Source organism: Chiroxiphia lanceolata, chromosome 9, assembly GCF_009829145.1.
Source record: "Chiroxiphia lanceolata isolate bChiLan1 chromosome 9, bChiLan1.pri, whole genome shotgun sequence".
Classification (NCBI taxonomy): domain Eukaryota; kingdom Metazoa; phylum Chordata; class Aves; order Passeriformes; family Pipridae; genus Chiroxiphia; species Chiroxiphia lanceolata.
The window spans coordinates 13,281,116-13,296,747 of NC_045645.1; the positions used below are offsets into that span (position 1 = coordinate 13,281,116).

Here is a 15,632-nt window from a genome sequence, read left to right on the forward strand (position 1 = left end):
TGTAAGGAATATCTAAACAAACCACAAAACTGAATGAACAAGAGGCATGATGGGGTTTGGAATGATGGAGCAGTGTAGCTACCTCAGAGGAAGGCAATAGCAACTGAGAATCCTCAGCATGGGAAGGATAAATCCATGGGAAAGAGTCTGGCGTGAGGGCTCACTCTGCTTCCGCCCTGCCCACTACACACTGAGCTGCAGCTCGACATGACTGCTCAGGAAGAGATAAAGAGACATCAGTTTAACCAGCGCCAGAAGATCAGTGGTATGGGAACCAGCAGCTCAGAGGGGCTGTGACACCTGTCCTGGGAAGGCCCACTGCTCCACATGCCACTGCTCTGTGCTGGCTCCAGATGTGCTGCCCTGGCTCCAGATTTGCTTGTCCTTGGGGCTGCCCCAGCCCCAGATGACTTAAACGGGCTCCAGATGTGCACACTTACCATCCTCTCCCAGCTGTGCAGCCCTGGCCCCAGCTGTGTGTCCCCACACACCCAAACATGAATATGCCAAAATAAAAACATGCCAAAATGAAAATTCCCACTGAAACCCTCCCAGTCCTGCTTCTGACTATACATTACCATAACCATACAGACACATTATATACATTACTATAACCACACGTTGTAGTTTCATCACCCAGTGAGGTTTTACTCCCACTGTGCTGCCAGCAGGCTCATGCTCTCACTTCCACTAAAAAGTCCCCATGGATCAGACAAAACCTAGAGCAGCTGGCACTTGCTGGCAGAGGAAAGCTCTGTCTTGCCCTGGGGGAGAAAAATTCTGTTCCCCAACATTTCCCTCTTCGAGGCAGAGCTGGGAGCTGTGCGGTATTTCCTGTGGTTGCAGCCTCTAATGAGGTTAACACTGTTTTTGAGGTTTAACTCTTCAACCGACATGAGAAAGGAAGCCACAGGCTCTGCAGAGTCAGGGCTTGGGAGCAGCAGGGAGCCAGTGGGATGGAGTGCACTGGAGCATCCCTGGAACCTTGGACCTCTCAACCCTGGGAGTCTGCAGCTTGGAGCATCCTTGGATGAGCTGGTGGCCAGCACAAGCAGAGGGGGTGACACTCACTGCTGGTGAAAACAACCTCACTTATTAAGGACTCCTCATTCCATATTTCTGGGATTAGCAGGAAAATGTCCTTTCCCTGATGCAGCTCAGCCCAACACACTCTGCTGTGCTCCCGTCACCTTGTACACAGCAACACAACCACAAAAATCCATTTGGGATGGATTTAACTTTGTTGGGGTGTCTCCAAATTCTGTAAGAACTTTCAGAAGACACTCCTTCACACGAGGCTGCTCCTTTAAGGGATGCTGGGTTTTCCCATGGACTGACTCAGACTGGAAACTCTCCATTTTTGGTGCTGTTATCTGGGTCAGCCCCACTGCTCACCTCTCTCACAGTCACCGATGCTTCTTGCTGCGCTCAGCAGCTCCGGCCACAGCAGGAGGAGGATCCCAGCAGGATCCTGAGGACAGCCAAGGTAAGAACCCTCTACTCTGCCCAGCTTCCAGACCCCTACATTTAAATGCAAAATACGCCAGCTCATTGTCCTCACCTGCTGCTCCCATGTGTTATCCCCTCCTGGCACAGCTGCCGGTGAAGATGTTTGGGCTTGAACAACAGGACAGCTTTTTCCTTCTTTTTCTACTTCCCATTTCTTTAGCACTAATGCATGAGGAGACTTTAACAGAGACAAGATCAAAGCCCAGCACCTACCAGCAAGGGAAACGGTCTTGTTCCTTTGGCTTTGGAGTTTGCAAACACCTATAAATTGGAATAAAAATATGAATGTGAGTGATTCCCAGGGGAGGCAGAGCCTGCAGTCCCTTGTAAAGCTGCCAGTGGTCAGATTTAGTGTGGTTTCAGTTCTTTTCATAGAATACGAGTTGTATTTTTTCATTTGCTCTGACTTGCAGAAGGTTCATGTACTTCTCTTAGTAGGTCAGGTAATAGGGAGGTACTTAAAATTTGACTCACTAGTGATGAGTATTTGAACATCCCTTAAACCAAACAAGGTCAGTTCACACAGCAGGAGAAATACCGAAGTACTTGCTCCTGCTGGTGGCCTGGTTTGGGTTGAAAACCAGCATTTTGAAGCTTTCACTGTGGACTCTGCTGTCCCTCCAGGGAAAACTTGCCATTCCTGATGTCAGGTATTGCATGGGGTTATTTGAAAAGAAAATGAGGGAGTTGTGGGGCTTTTCTGGATGTTCAACCCTGGGTGGGGGAATGGGGTATCAGGTCTGGCTGGTCAGGGTCTGCTCCCAGGAGGATGTTTTTCATGAAAAAGAGCAATTTTCCCCCGGGGAGCTGCATTTCCTTGCACTTCAGTCTGTGCCTTGGTTGTTTCAAAGCTGACCCATCCCCACATCCCAAGTCCCACAGGGCTGGTGACATTAGGCTTCCCATCTGGAGAGGGTTTGTCCTGGTGGGATGCATCCAAAGAAGTTGGGGAGGAAGTCAAAGGGAACAGGGAAAAATTTAGGCAAGACTGTGGGATGCAGACGCAAGAGTGGCTCCTTGGGGAGAGGTGGGAAGCCTTGGCCTGAGGTTTTGGGGCTGTCTCGGGGGGTTCACTTCTTGCAAGAGCCATTGTTCAGCTTGGGCAGGACCTGTGGGAAAGATCTTATGGAAATGGAAGTTTTGTCCCACAAAACCATGCTGAGCATCCCAAGGGATGGAGACTGTAGGGTGAGCCCTGCTGTATGGTCACCATTAAAGAGCTTTTTCTTATGTTTCACTGGAATTTTCTGATTTCCAGTGTGAGCCCATTGCCTCCTCTCCTTTCCCTGGGCAGCACTGGGAGGAGTTTGGCTCCCTCATCTTTACTTCCTCGTCTATACCCAAGGATTTAAGGCTCTTTGAGCCCCTCCTCTCCAGCAGCTCTCCCAATCCTTCCACATTTCCCAGGTGCTCCCAACCCTCAGGCATTTTTGCTGGACTTACTCCAATCTGTCCATGTCTCTCCTGTCCTTGGGGGACCCCAGGTCTCATCCCAGCATTCCAGATGTGCCTCCTCAGTGCTGAACAGAGGGACACCATCCCCTGACCCACCAAACCCGTCTCTTTCAAGGAAGGCTTTCAGCCTTGATTTCCCTGCTGTAAATCCACGTTTTCCTGCTCCCATCACCTCCTGGTGCTCCTGCCTGTGCTGGAGCTGGTTTCCAGGAGGATTCCCTCCACCCCCTTTCCTTCCACAGACTATGCCATGCGCGGGCAGTGGCTGCAGCCCAGGCCATGGCAGGGTCCGGCAATGCTTTGGTGCTCCACATCCTCTTCTGCTGCCTGTGCCAAGGTAAGTGGCCACCACATGGCTCAGCACAGCCACCATGGCCTCGCTGACCACCAGAGCATACACTGTGGTCCTACAGGGGATTTAGGCTGGGAATAGGACAGTTGTAGAGCTGCAGCTGTGGGTTTTGGGGGGAGCACTTCGCTAGCATTGCAAGGGGGTCCCATGCCCTGCGGCACCCTCTGTTTCCCACTGACATCCTTGGAACGGGACCACGTCCAGCCTCGTTGCAGTTGCTGTGGTAAGCAGTGGGATGTGCCTCCACAGGCACAGCCGGAGCACAACCTTGCCCTTTCCAGGAAGGCCAGATGGAGTCTGATAGCGGCTGTGAGCCGGGGCTGCCTGGGCTAGTGCAGAGCTCCATCTGATAGTGCAGGGCAGCGCACGCCTCCGCCGCCCTAATCGGGGGATCAGAGCTCTCGAGACTGTGGGTTATTTCCCTGCACTCATTTAAACATTAGAGCAAAACCTAAAATTGTCTGTTTCTGATCTGCTGGGATGAGTCACTGGGTGCCGGGGCATTGCTGCAGGCAGGGGTTGGTTTCATCACAGATTCATAGGCTGGTTTGAGTTGGGAAGGACCTTAAAGCTCATCTTGTTTCACCCCCTGCCATGGCCAGGGACACCTTCCACTATCCCAGGTTGCTCCAAGCCCTGTCCAACCTGGCCTTGGACACTTCCAGGGATGGGGCAGCCACAGCTTCTCTGGGCAACATGTGCCAGGGCCTCACCACCCTCACAGCCATGAATTCCTTCCCAATATCACTCATGACCCCTACTTTCTCCCTATCCCATGGGGTTCAAGGTGGCTGGGGGTGCTGGCATCCCCTTGCTGCAGGGTCCAACCATGCTGCTGCTGCATCCCCTGTGGAGTGGTGCAGCCCACGGGCATCCCCTCCTGTGGGACACCCACCCAGAGCCACCCTGACCCAGCGGGTGTTGGCACAGGTGCTGCAAACATCAAGTGCTCAGGGCACGTCTGGGTCGACCCCGCGCCAGTAGTGCAGATGGGCTCCAACATCTCCATCAACTGCCTCTCCACCCTCGGCTGCCCCTCAGCCAAGTTCATCATCCTCCTCAACTACAACCGCACTGAGGGTCCCCTGCGCCCCCTCAACAGCAGCTCCGTCCAGCTCCAGCTGCGCGATTTCCAGCTGCCCTTCGGGGCCATCGTCTGCTTTGCCCGCTGCCCCAACAGCGGGAGGGACCAGCTGGTGTGCGGCACTGAGGTCCGGGCTGGCTGTGAGTACCTTGGAGGGGGGGCTTGAGGGCTTTTGCTGAGCACTGAGGAGTTGGGGCGTGCAGTGCGTGGGTTTGGGGGATGTCCATACATTCACCTGTCCTTGCCCCTGCAGACCCTCCAGACCCCCCCAGCAACCTGAGCTGTGTCATTGCCGAGGGTTCAGAGCACCTGGAGTGCAGGTGGGATGCAGGGAGGCCGCCCCACCTGCTCACCCACCACACCCTCCACCTGCGCAGGTGAGGCCCCCAGGGAGCAGGGGGGCTGCAGGGATGAGAGGGAGCGCGGGACCGGCACGTGGCAGCCACAGAGCCGGGTGACAGCCGGGCTGCTGTGAGCAGGTGCCATGCCCTAGTTACACTTCCTACAGCTCACGTTTGCTCATCTCCTGCTCGAAAACCACATGTTCCACCACCGGTTGAGTTCTGCATGAGGAACCTCCCGCACTCAGTGCTGTTACTGACCTGGCACACATTCCATCGTGCCGCGGCACATGGAAGCAGCACTTTGTTTTCAGGTGCTTGGACTCTCACTGAGCTAAAGAGAGGGTGAACCTAATGCTGCCCAAGTCCCAAAACTGAAACTCCAACCTGAAGCAGAGGTGCTGGCTGCTACATGGTGTGCCACAGCCCATCCCGCCCATCCCAGGATGCTCCCCGCCACTGAAGTCCCCATGGTACTAGCCTGGCATGTAACAGTCCATCCTGGGATGCTCCCTGCCACTGAAGTCCCCATGGCACCAACCTGGCAGGCTTTCAGTTACTCTGACTCAATTACTGAAGACATTAAATTCCATCATACTTGGCTTTATGAAGAGCAGGGATAAACCTCCTGTCTAAATTTGCTTGGGATCAAACTGAACCATGCAGCCGGAAAGAAAAGTTCCCTTCCTGTCATGAAAATGCAAATTCCCAGCAAAAATGTCAGGAACTGAAGGGAATAACCTTCCAGTTTGCTTTAGGAGTGACAAACTCCGTGTTTGGGGATGACCATGCCCTGGTCACGAGCTGCAACACCTCGGGAGTGTCACCATTCCAGTGGGTGTGTGGTGCTGGGATGGGCACTGACAGGCTGCCTTCTGCTTCCCAGGGTGGTGGCAGAAGATGAGGAGGATGCTGAGCAAGAGGAAGAAGAAGAGGAGAAGGTGTTCTCTGCAGACTCACCAGTGCCCCTGAGTGCGCTGTGCAACAGGAGCCACTATTCGGTGTGGGTGCAGGCCAGGAACGCACTGGGCACTGCCCACTCGGCCCCACAGCTCCTCAGCCTGCAGGACATTGGTATGTCTGCCCACCCATCCATCTGCCCACCTGTCCGTGAGCAGCACAGAGTACTGGGGCTGTGCTTGGCCACACCCACTGCCCTGCCCTGAGGTGTCACTTTAGGGACCCTCCTGAGCTGTGCAGTGACGTGTACGAGGGCAGCCCCCCACCCCACCTGTTTCTGGCTCTCCCCACAGTAATCCCCACTCTGCCCCTGGTCACTGGTGCTGAGACAACAGAGACATCTTCTCCCACCACCACGATCCACTGGAGCAGTCAGACACAGCTGGAGAACGTGCACTGTGAAGAGCGACACCAAGCCAAGGGCACTCCAGCATGGCATGTGAGACCCCCAGGACTCCCCAAACCTCCCCCCATGTGCAGCATCAGGCCCTGTTAGGAGAGGTGCAAGTCCTGGTCCTTCTGGAAACCCTCTTAAAAATGGGAGCATTTGGGGTCATTCAAAACCTACCCCTTTGCTCTGGTGCTGCTGAAGTTGAAGATGCACCCCAGCCACAGGCAGCCCTCATTTTTGGGGTGCAGGAGAGCTGGTGCCATCTGAGAGAACAGATGGCCATCTGGGCAGGGTTATCTCAGCTTTATAAGCAAAAGGGCAAAATTCAAAATGTTTCCAAACATTATCTGCTCTGCAAGGACAAGACACAAAATCCTCTGGGATGCTCAGTGCAGACCTACAGACACAGCTACACTGGGGCAGCTCCACCTGAGTCCCTTTGGAAACATCCCTGGGTGCTGGCAGGGGCTGAGCTGGATCCTGGTCCCCATAGGAGCCCCCAAAATCCCTGTGGTGTCAGAAGCCCAGCAGAGAAGTGGGGTGGGGGTTCTCTCTATGGCTCCACAGCTTGCCCAGTGCATTTGTAGAGGGGACAGTGTGGACTCTACCCATCCCCAGCCATGCAGATGAGGAAGACAGTGACCACCACTGTGTCTGGGGGCTGGTGGTGGCAGTGGGGGCCTGGCTGGGTCCCACTTCCCCCCAGGACCCTACTTCCCTTGCAGGTGGAGGTGTGGGACAGTGCAGCACAGGATGGGCCCCGCTGGCAGCACAACCTGCAGAGTGACACCCAATACCTGTTCCAGGTCAGGTGCAGGGTCAGCATCCCCAACAGTCCCTGGAGTGCCTGGAGCCCCCCCTTTCTCTACACCACCCCCGAGGCAGGTAGGCTCAGCTTCAGAGACACTCCTGTACATGGCATTTCCAGAGTGCCCAGGGGAACGGTGGAGTCCCTATCCCTGCCTTTTAAATCCCAGAGATTTAAAAGCCATGTGGATTTGGCGCTTGGGGACACGGGTTAATAGTGACCATCCCCCAGTGCTAGGGGAGTGGCTGGACTTGGTCATTTAGAGGGCTTTTCCAACCTAAACAATTCCATGATTCCACAATCATTGGCAGCCTCTTGCCCTGGGCGGAAAAAAAAAAAATCACACCAGTCATGTTGTCACACGAGCCACAAATACCTGTCACCTCGTGCCAGCTTCCCCCTTTTCATCCTGGCCGCTAACACCAGGATGAGGTTGGAAAGGGCCGGCTCAGTCATCCCGGCCGACAGCGGGACGAGATGCCCGAGGAGCGTTGCCCTCGCATCCCGGCTGTAGTGAGGAAGCCGGGGACGTGCTCGCCTCAAAAAGCAGCGCCCGCTGCTGTTTCCTCTCACAGCGGCAGAGACCCGGCCAGGCAGGGCTTCCTGCTAGGGCTCGGGGGGGAAGGGGGGACGGAGAGCCCAGTCGGTGGGTGTCCCCTGGTGTCTCAACCCCCATCCCACGCTCTCTCCGTCCCGCAGCCCCCGCCGCGGCTCCCGACGTCTGGCGGCGCCTGGGCCCGGCGTTCCCCAACGGCAGCCACGAGGTGACGGTCTTGATCAAGGTAAAGTGGGTTTCGGCAGCCTCTGTGAAATTTTGGCGTGCTCTGCTCCTCCCCGAGCAGAGAAGGGAACGCCCTCCCTGAGAAGCCCTTCGACCAAAAGGGATGGGCGGGGAAGTGACACCCCAACGTGAAGTAAAATCTCTCCATCTTTGTAAAATCCACGTGTGTGTCACGTGTGTGTCACCCAGCCAAGGGCACATCTGCGGGATGTGTCTCAGTGTCACATCCCACACCCGCACCCACGGGACTGTCTGTCTGTCTTGCCGTTCACAGCCGCTGCCCCCCCGGGACGCCCGCGGGAGGATCTTGGGCTATGCCGTGGCTGCCGAGACCCCCGGGGGAATGCTGGTCCTCTGCAACACCTCCGGCACGGAGTGCAATATCACGGTGCAACCGGGAGCCCACACCCTCCTCGTCACTGCTCATAATTCCAAGGGGGCTTCCAGCCCCGCCAGTATCACCCTTGGCCAGGGTGCCAGCAGCCAGGAAGGTAGGATGTCACTTGCAGGTGTAAGAATGTCACAACAGGCCACTTGCAGGTGTAACAGAGACTGGCTTTTATCAGGGTTGCAGGAGAAAAATGTTGAACCGTGCAAGGGAAAATCCTGGCAGATATTTTCCCTCAGCAGCCCGCTCTGCTGAGGGAACACAACATCCCCCAGACGATTCCAGCATTCCCTGGAGATGGAGATGCTACACAGGTGCATATAGAATCCATGGAATCCTGGAGGGGTTTCGTTGGAAGGAACCTTAAAGCTCATCCCGTTCCACCCCCTGCCATGGGCAGGGACACCTTCCACTAGACCAGGTTGCTCCAAACCCCATCCAACCTGGCCTTGGACACTTCCAGGGATGAGGCAGCCACAGCTTCTCTGGGCAACCTGTGCCAGGGCCTCACCACTCTCACAGCCATGAATTCCTTCCCACTATCCCATGTAACCCTGCCCTCTGGCAATGTGAAGCCATTCCCCCTTGTCCTGTCACTCTGTGTCCCTGTCCTAAGTCCCTCTCCAGTTATCTTGGAGCCCTTTTAGGCACTGGAATATCAGCCCTTCACCACCTAAGGCTGTAGCACCTTGGCTGGCAGAGAAAAGGGTGCAAGGCTGCTCCTTTGCTCCCTGCCCCCCAAAATAGCTCCTGCAGCCTCTGCCAGGGAGTCAGCCCCTGCTGTGAGCTGGGTCCTTGCAAACAGAAAAGGAAGAAGTCCTCTCTGAGCCACGGGCTGTGGTTTTCCCCACAACCATGCTTTCCTATTTCTGAAAAACGTCTCTTTTAATGAGCAATGGAAGGGGAAAGTCCCATTCAAACTGAGGACAAATACATGACTAAAAAGAAACTGAAGAGAATTAAGTGGAAAAAAAACTCTCTAAGCTCTCAGTTATCTGAATCATGTGCATTTCTTGTAAGAAATGACAGGTAAAGCATTTCAGGGACATGACAAAGCTGACAATGTGTTTTTGTGACACATGTACATAAACACAGGGGAGGGAATGGAGCTGGGGAAGGATCTGGAGCTCCAGAAGCAGGTGAGGGAGCTGGGGGGGCTCAACCTGGAGAATAAGAGGCTCAGGGGGGACCTTCTGGCTCTCTGCAACTCCCTGACAGCAGGGTGGAACCAGGTGGGAATCAGGTTCTGCTCCCTGGGAACAAGGGACAGGACAAACAGAAACAGCCTCAAGTTGTGCCAGGGGATGCTCAGGTTGGATATTGGGAAAATTCCTTCCTGAAAAGAGTTGTCCAGCCCTGACACAGCTACTCGGGGCAGTGGTGGAGTCCCCATCCCTGAAGGGATTCATAAGTGGATGTAACACCTAGGGACATGGGTTAGTGGTGGCCTTGGCAGTGCTGGAGGAATGGTTGAACTTGATCTTTAAGGTCTTTTCCAATCTAAATAGTTCTATGAAATATAGAATGATATATATATAAATATATATAAAAATCTATCTTCATATATTTTGTGTGTTTATAGATATTTATATATAAACCCCCATATTCTATAATTTCTTGTTCCCTCTTCAGTTTTAAAAAATTCCAGGAAAGACACATTTTGCCTGGGCTTAGCTGAACCTTCCCAGTCTCCTACTCTCCAAAGATGAGTCTGTTGGGTGACACTCCCCTTGCCACCTCTCTCCGCAGAATTCCCGGCACCAGTGGGTCTGGAGGTCAAGCCCGACAACCAGAGCAGGGTCTTGGTTCACTGGCAGCCCCCCCAGCACAGCAAGAGCCCCCCACTCTGGTTCATAGTGGAGTGGATTTCCACTTCCCAGTATCACCAGGAGGAGCACTATTTCTGGAAGAAAGTCCCATCCCAGGAAACACACACATACATCCAAGGTAAGATATTCCAGAAGTCCTTTTGCTACTTGGTGCAGTTCATCAGGACACTATAAATCCAAAATAGATTATAAAGGTAGTTTCATTTGAAGCTGAGCCCCCACCCACTTGTTTTTGGGGAGTGGTACAAAGAGCCCTTAGGGAACAAGGAGAAGTGAAGAAAGAGGAGATGTGAGGACAGTCAGTGGGATTTGGTTCCCTGGATGAAGGTCACAGGGAAAGAATGAAGTGACAGGTGAGCTGGCAGCCAGGGAACCACACTAGACCTGTGGAGGCCTGTGCAAGCACAGGAGATGCTCCATCTACTTCCACTGCTCAGCAACATGCCCTTGAACAAACCTAGAGCCTTCACAGGAGGTTACAAACACATATTAAAGGCAAATCTTGTTTTTTTCCCAGAAGAGGCAGCAGCTGGGTTTCACATCAATGTGTCGGTGTACGCAGTCTACACCGGCGGAGTCAGCAAACCCAGCTCTGGCAAAGGTAAGCCTGGGGGGGGTGGAGATGCTGCTGCTTCTTCCCACAATCTGACAGTTTGGTAGGATTACTTAGTCTTAAACACAAGATGCAAACCCCTCCCATTGACCCGAGGAAAGCAGAGCTCTAGATGGAATCCTCTTGACTACAGGATATGAAAATAGAGGTTTTTGTCAATAAGCCTCTATTAAAGACTTCTCTAGGTGGTCTTTGCTCCTGTGCAAAGACCTAATGCATTCAAGAACCACGTCTTACTTTACAAGATACACCAATGGACTTGTTCCCCCTTTAGAAAGAATGAATTTGCTGCTTTGCACATTTCACAAGTGGTTCAGATAAACCAAAACACAGAAAACAGCTTCCACAGAGACCAACTGGCCAAGCCACAGCTCACCCCTCCTTACCTGGAGCAGGAACCATGGAACACTTGGGGTTGGAAGGGACCTTTTAAGCTCATGTAATCCAATCCCGCTGGAATGAGCAGGGACATCTTCAACTTCACCAGCAAGCTTCAGTTCTGGAAATTGTTTTAGGTGAGAGCATGAGCCAACTTGGAGAGGAACATCATCATCTCCAGCATTGTGGCCTGGCTTTGGTTGTCCTCAAGAGCTGGGCAGGTCCCTGAAGACAAGGGAGGGATGACATCAAGCCATTAATTCAGACTAGAAATTTGACCTCTAAAGCCCCTCTAGCACAGCCTAAGTGGAGACTGAGGGCCCAGACTGAGCTTAAATAGAGCCCCTGGGCAAGGGTGTGGGTGGATGTCCCAGGTGAGACTGGTCAGGGTCATTAAGACCTGTCAATGCTCTTGGTGCCCTGACAGAGCTGGATGTACCTGCAGGAAGCACCTGAGGATGTTGTTCATCATCCTGGGCTGTGATGTCATTTTAGATGGGTTATCTGAAGCTGCTCAGATACTTTCCCTATGACTGTTTGACAGTCATAGGGATACTTTCCCTGTTTCTGTTTGACACCTCTCATGGCTTAGAGAAGGGCAGTTATTCAATTTTTTTGCCCCAAGAAATGGAAACAAATATTCCTGACCAGTTCATCTCAGGCTATTCACAGTCATTAGCTTTGTCCTCACGGACACACTTTGGCTCTGGGCAGGACCCCTTTTCTGTAGCAGCAATGGCACCACCTGTCTGTTAAGGAGAAGAGACCCCAAGGGAATTGCTGAATTTGGCCTGGATGGAAGCTCACTGCTTGTTGGAACGGAAATACCCTTCTTGCCATGGCAGGCTCGTTAGCTGCACATCTTCCCTCGCCACACAGCCCATCACACAAACAAATTATTAGAAATTCATTCCCATGGGGTTCAGGCAGTTTGGGAAATCACAGAGTCCTGGAATGGAAGGGACCTTAAAGATCATCTTGTCCCACCCCCTGCCATGAACGGGGACACCTTCCACTACCCCAGGTTGCTTCAATCCCTGTCTAACGTGGCCTTAAACACTTCCAGGGATAGGGCAGCCGCAGCTTCTCTGGGAAACCTGTTGAATAACCTGTAGGTGCTCATGAAAAAGGATGTACAGTTCCCCAGGCAGAATAAATTCTTGTTTCAGGTGCTGAGGGGAGCAATGTGTGCTGAAGATGTTTTGTAGTTGTTGATACATGTTAAATCAACGTCTCATTCAATTGGATCTCTGAGAAACAGGATATTGTCCATTGTCCAGCCAGAGCTGGACAGGGATTATTACTTCAGCTTATTTTTTCTCATTACACTATTATTTATGTTTCTAAATAATATTAACAAAATAAAAGCCAACCATAGCTTCTGTGTCACCCACAGTCCTCTAAGTGAAATTATGGACATTTTTTCCCTTCTCTGTTTCAGTCCCTCCAGAGGAGCCGCTCCTGGGCAGCATCTACAGTGAGAATCCCCATGGTAAGAAGACCTTGGCTATCTCAGACTTATTAAGCCAGGCTTTCTCCTTGACCAGAAGCGGAAGGTTTAACCCAAGAAGCACCTGCAGCATCTGGAGATGCTTGCATCAGTGAGCTTGTGTACCTTTGGAGAGATCAGAGCCAAAAAAAGGACCTTTCCACTCGGTGGGGGCATGACCCACCTGGAGGGAAGGCTGTAGTGATCTCACATAATGCAAGCCTGGAGTTTTGCTTTCTTATGAGACTTATAATGTACATTACAATTAGGAGGTGAGAAAACAAGGAAAACATAATATCAACATATATCACAACAGCAAGAGACTGTTTCCATCTTGCAGTTTGAACCAGGGACTCATTTAAGCACTTCCCACCCATTTTTCTAACGTTGGTGATGCTCTGGTTTGCACATCTTCTGGTAGAGGTCACGTTATGATCTGTTGCAACACTTAAACCAAAAGCAAAACCAACATAAGCTGAAGAATTCACTTCAGCATTTCTGGAAGGGAAGGTAAGGCCATGTAGGAAATGGTTACTGACTGAATCCCCAGGCATGACCTCTTTCCTCTCCATCCTTTTTCAGATGATGACATCAGAGTATTCCTGGGACTGGGCATCAGCATGGTCGTATTATCAGTTGGTTTTGCAATTCTGATGTTTAAAAAATCAGTCAGAAAAAGGTATTACTTTCTCCTCCACATATTTTTTCCTTATTTCTAGCTCATACCTTTTTTAGTATGTATTTTTAGTATGTAGAAGAAATTTCTTCTAGGATATTTTAAAATCAACTCCAGAAGCCAGTCTTTCAATGCAGCCTTTTCACTGAGGGCAGCATCACCCATTCACCAGGTTGTTGTATGAAAAGACATTTGTGTGCTCTACAGTAAGGCAGAGACCAACAAAAAAACCCCAAAACATAGAATCATAGGATTGGTAAAATCATAGAAAGGGGAAACCCACCCATATGGGGTGAACCTGCAGCTTCCAAGCCACCCTCAAAGTCTAGATGCACTTTGTGTTCCCTCCTGCCAGGACAGTTTCATGCTGCATGAGGAATAACTGATTGATAAAATGGACTGATATCTTGGGGTTTATTTTTTTTCTTTTTGCTAAAGTATTAAAGTCACCACTGTGCAGCTTTTGCCAAAATGGCTGTTTGAAGAGTTTCCCCACATGGAAAACAGCAACGTGGTAAAGTCCCTCCAGGTAAGTGCAGCAGTATCTCCTTTTGTTTCACCTCAGATTAAAGCTTAGAGTCACAGAATCACAGGACTGTTTAGGTTGGAAAATCCCTCTGAGTTGAGGGATCGAGTCCAACCATCCCCCAGCATTGCCAAGGCTACCACTAACCCATGTCCCCAAGTGCCACACGCACATGACTTCTAAATCCCTCCAGGGATGGGGACTCCCCCACTGTGCTGGGCAAGTGTGCTGGGGCTGGACAGCCCATTCCAAGAATGAATTTTCACTAATATCCAACCTAATACTCCCCTGGCAGAACTTGAGGCCATTTCCTCTTGTCCTGTCACTTGTCACTTGGGAGAAGGCAACTTGCTCTGTTGCTGTGAAAAACATGGATGGGAAGAGGATTAAGCTCTAAAAAACTGGAAACTGCTCAGGAATCATTTCCCAAGCATTTGCAAGGTGTATGACAGCCCAGATTAGCTGAAGTCTTTAAACCTTGCCTCAATATAGTCTGTATTTAGTGGCCATAACTGTCTCAAGCTGGAAGGGACCTTAAAGCTCATCCTGTTCCATCCCCTGTCGTGGGCAGGGATCCTTCCACTGGAGCAGGTTGTTCCAAGCTCTAATGACAGATCTCCTGTTAATAAAATTTTCCAGTTTGTTACTACAGTCCTCATTTTTTTCCAGAACAAGAGTGATTTAACAAGTGACAGTTTCCAGGATCCACTCCTGGACACCAGCGACCCCACAGTTACGGAAGTCGAGGAAGTGCCGATGCACGAGGCACACGAGAGTGTGGCCACCCCAAGAAAGCCCAGCAGAGAGGTCCCTGAGGATGGGGAGCACCCAGGGGCCGTGACTCCTGCCAGCACCACAATCCTGGAGCAGATCAGTGACTACAAACCCCAGATATCCAATTGGAACACACTGGGATACATCGCTGCCAACATTTACCAGACGCAGCCCCCCCCAGTCCTCCCAGAACCAGAGATGAGCATCTTTGGAGACTACACGAGCCCTGTTCCACACCTGTGGGACGGGGAGGGAGGGGCACCCCAAGTCTGTCTGCTGGAGAAGATCAACCTCATCCTAAACAACAGTCAGAGTGGGCAAAGCCAGATGTTTTTCCCAGCCCAGGGGGGACACACGTCCCTCCCAGAGAACCAGTGGGGACAGAGGCTGCCCAGCCATGACCAAGAGCAAATGCTGGTCCCCAAGGAGCTACTCTCCTGCCTCAGATCCATGAACAGGGAGTCAGTGGATATAAAGCCCTACTTTCCACAAAGCATTAGAGGGTTATTTTGAGAGGAATTGTAATTGTGGTTAAAACCTCATAAGTGGTGACCAAGGCAGGTATCAGATATTTGAGATCACCAACAGCAGAGCTGGAGCAAAACTCCCAGTCAGAAATTTGCTCTCTTGCAAGTTCTTGTGGCTGCCTGGAAAACTTGGGCCAGTAAATCACAATTTTAAACTTATCTTGTATTGACACAAGCAAAAAACCTGTAAAACCTGGATTCCTGTAGGAACTGAAATGCCAAGCAGGTGATTCTTGCAAGGCGCAATGTGTTTTAATTATTATTCAACATCATTCTCTTGTTAAATATTTGGAGCATTTCGTCCTTGGAGATGATTGTGGTTACCATTGATAAAAAAAATCCCTCAGACATCGTGCCAGAGGTGTGTAAAATATTTTGGGATTACTCCTGATGAAGAGACACTGCACCAAGGTGGATTTATGTATCATACATAGGTGCCAACAACTCTTTTCTTTTTGACGGAATAAGCCAATTTCATTTTCCTCCCATTCCATAATAAAAACCCAATGAGGTAAGAACAAGCCTTCATTGCCTGCCAGGCTGATTTAAAATCCCTCTGAATCGGTCCCTGGCCTAATCCTTCACTTTGGGTGAGGGATTTATCATCTCAGAGCACTTTTGTCAGTGCCTCAGCTTGCTGCGTGAAGCACAGTGTGGCACAGCAAAATGGGATTTTTTAGGCATGTGACTGGGAATTTGGATCTTCTGACATCCAGAAGGTGAAACGTGGGACTCTCCTTCCTGCTGAGCA

The 15,632-nt window shown here is 51.4% G+C and overlaps 1 protein-coding gene across 1 annotated transcript; it reads left to right on the plus strand.

Moving 5' to 3' along the window:
• The first annotated feature begins 207 nt into the window (after positions 1–207).
• Positions 208–15,313, plus strand: IL23R (interleukin 23 receptor). Its single transcript, XM_032696689.1, has 18 exons — positions 208–265; positions 1,407–1,486; positions 2,134–2,159; positions 3,207–3,301; positions 4,247–4,540; positions 4,654–4,777; positions 5,628–5,815; positions 5,995–6,140; positions 6,818–6,898; positions 7,327–7,546; positions 7,600–7,682; positions 7,956–8,172; positions 9,819–10,016; positions 10,416–10,499; positions 12,331–12,381; positions 12,961–13,057; positions 13,493–13,583; positions 14,250–15,313. Exons 1-18 carry the CDS (start codon positions 208–210, stop codon positions 14,865–14,867), a joined length of 2,751 nt encoding a protein of 916 aa, XP_032552580.1. The 3' UTR covers positions 14,868–15,313.
• Positions 15,314–15,632: the final 319 nt, after the last annotated feature.

Excerpts from the sequence above, each read along its gene's own strand:
- IL23R (XM_032696689.1), top strand. The coding sequence starts at position 208 with ATGACTGCTCAGGAAGAGATAAAGAGACATCAGTTTAACCAGCGCCAG. Across the intron at positions 266-1,406 it reads CCAGCGCCAGAAGATCAGTG|TCACCGATGCTTCTTGCTGC; the intron begins GTATGGGAACCA and ends CCTCTCTCACAG. Across the intron at positions 3,302-4,246 it reads CTTCTGCTGCCTGTGCCAAG|GTGCTGCAAACATCAAGTGC; the intron begins GTAAGTGGCCAC and ends GTGTTGGCACAG.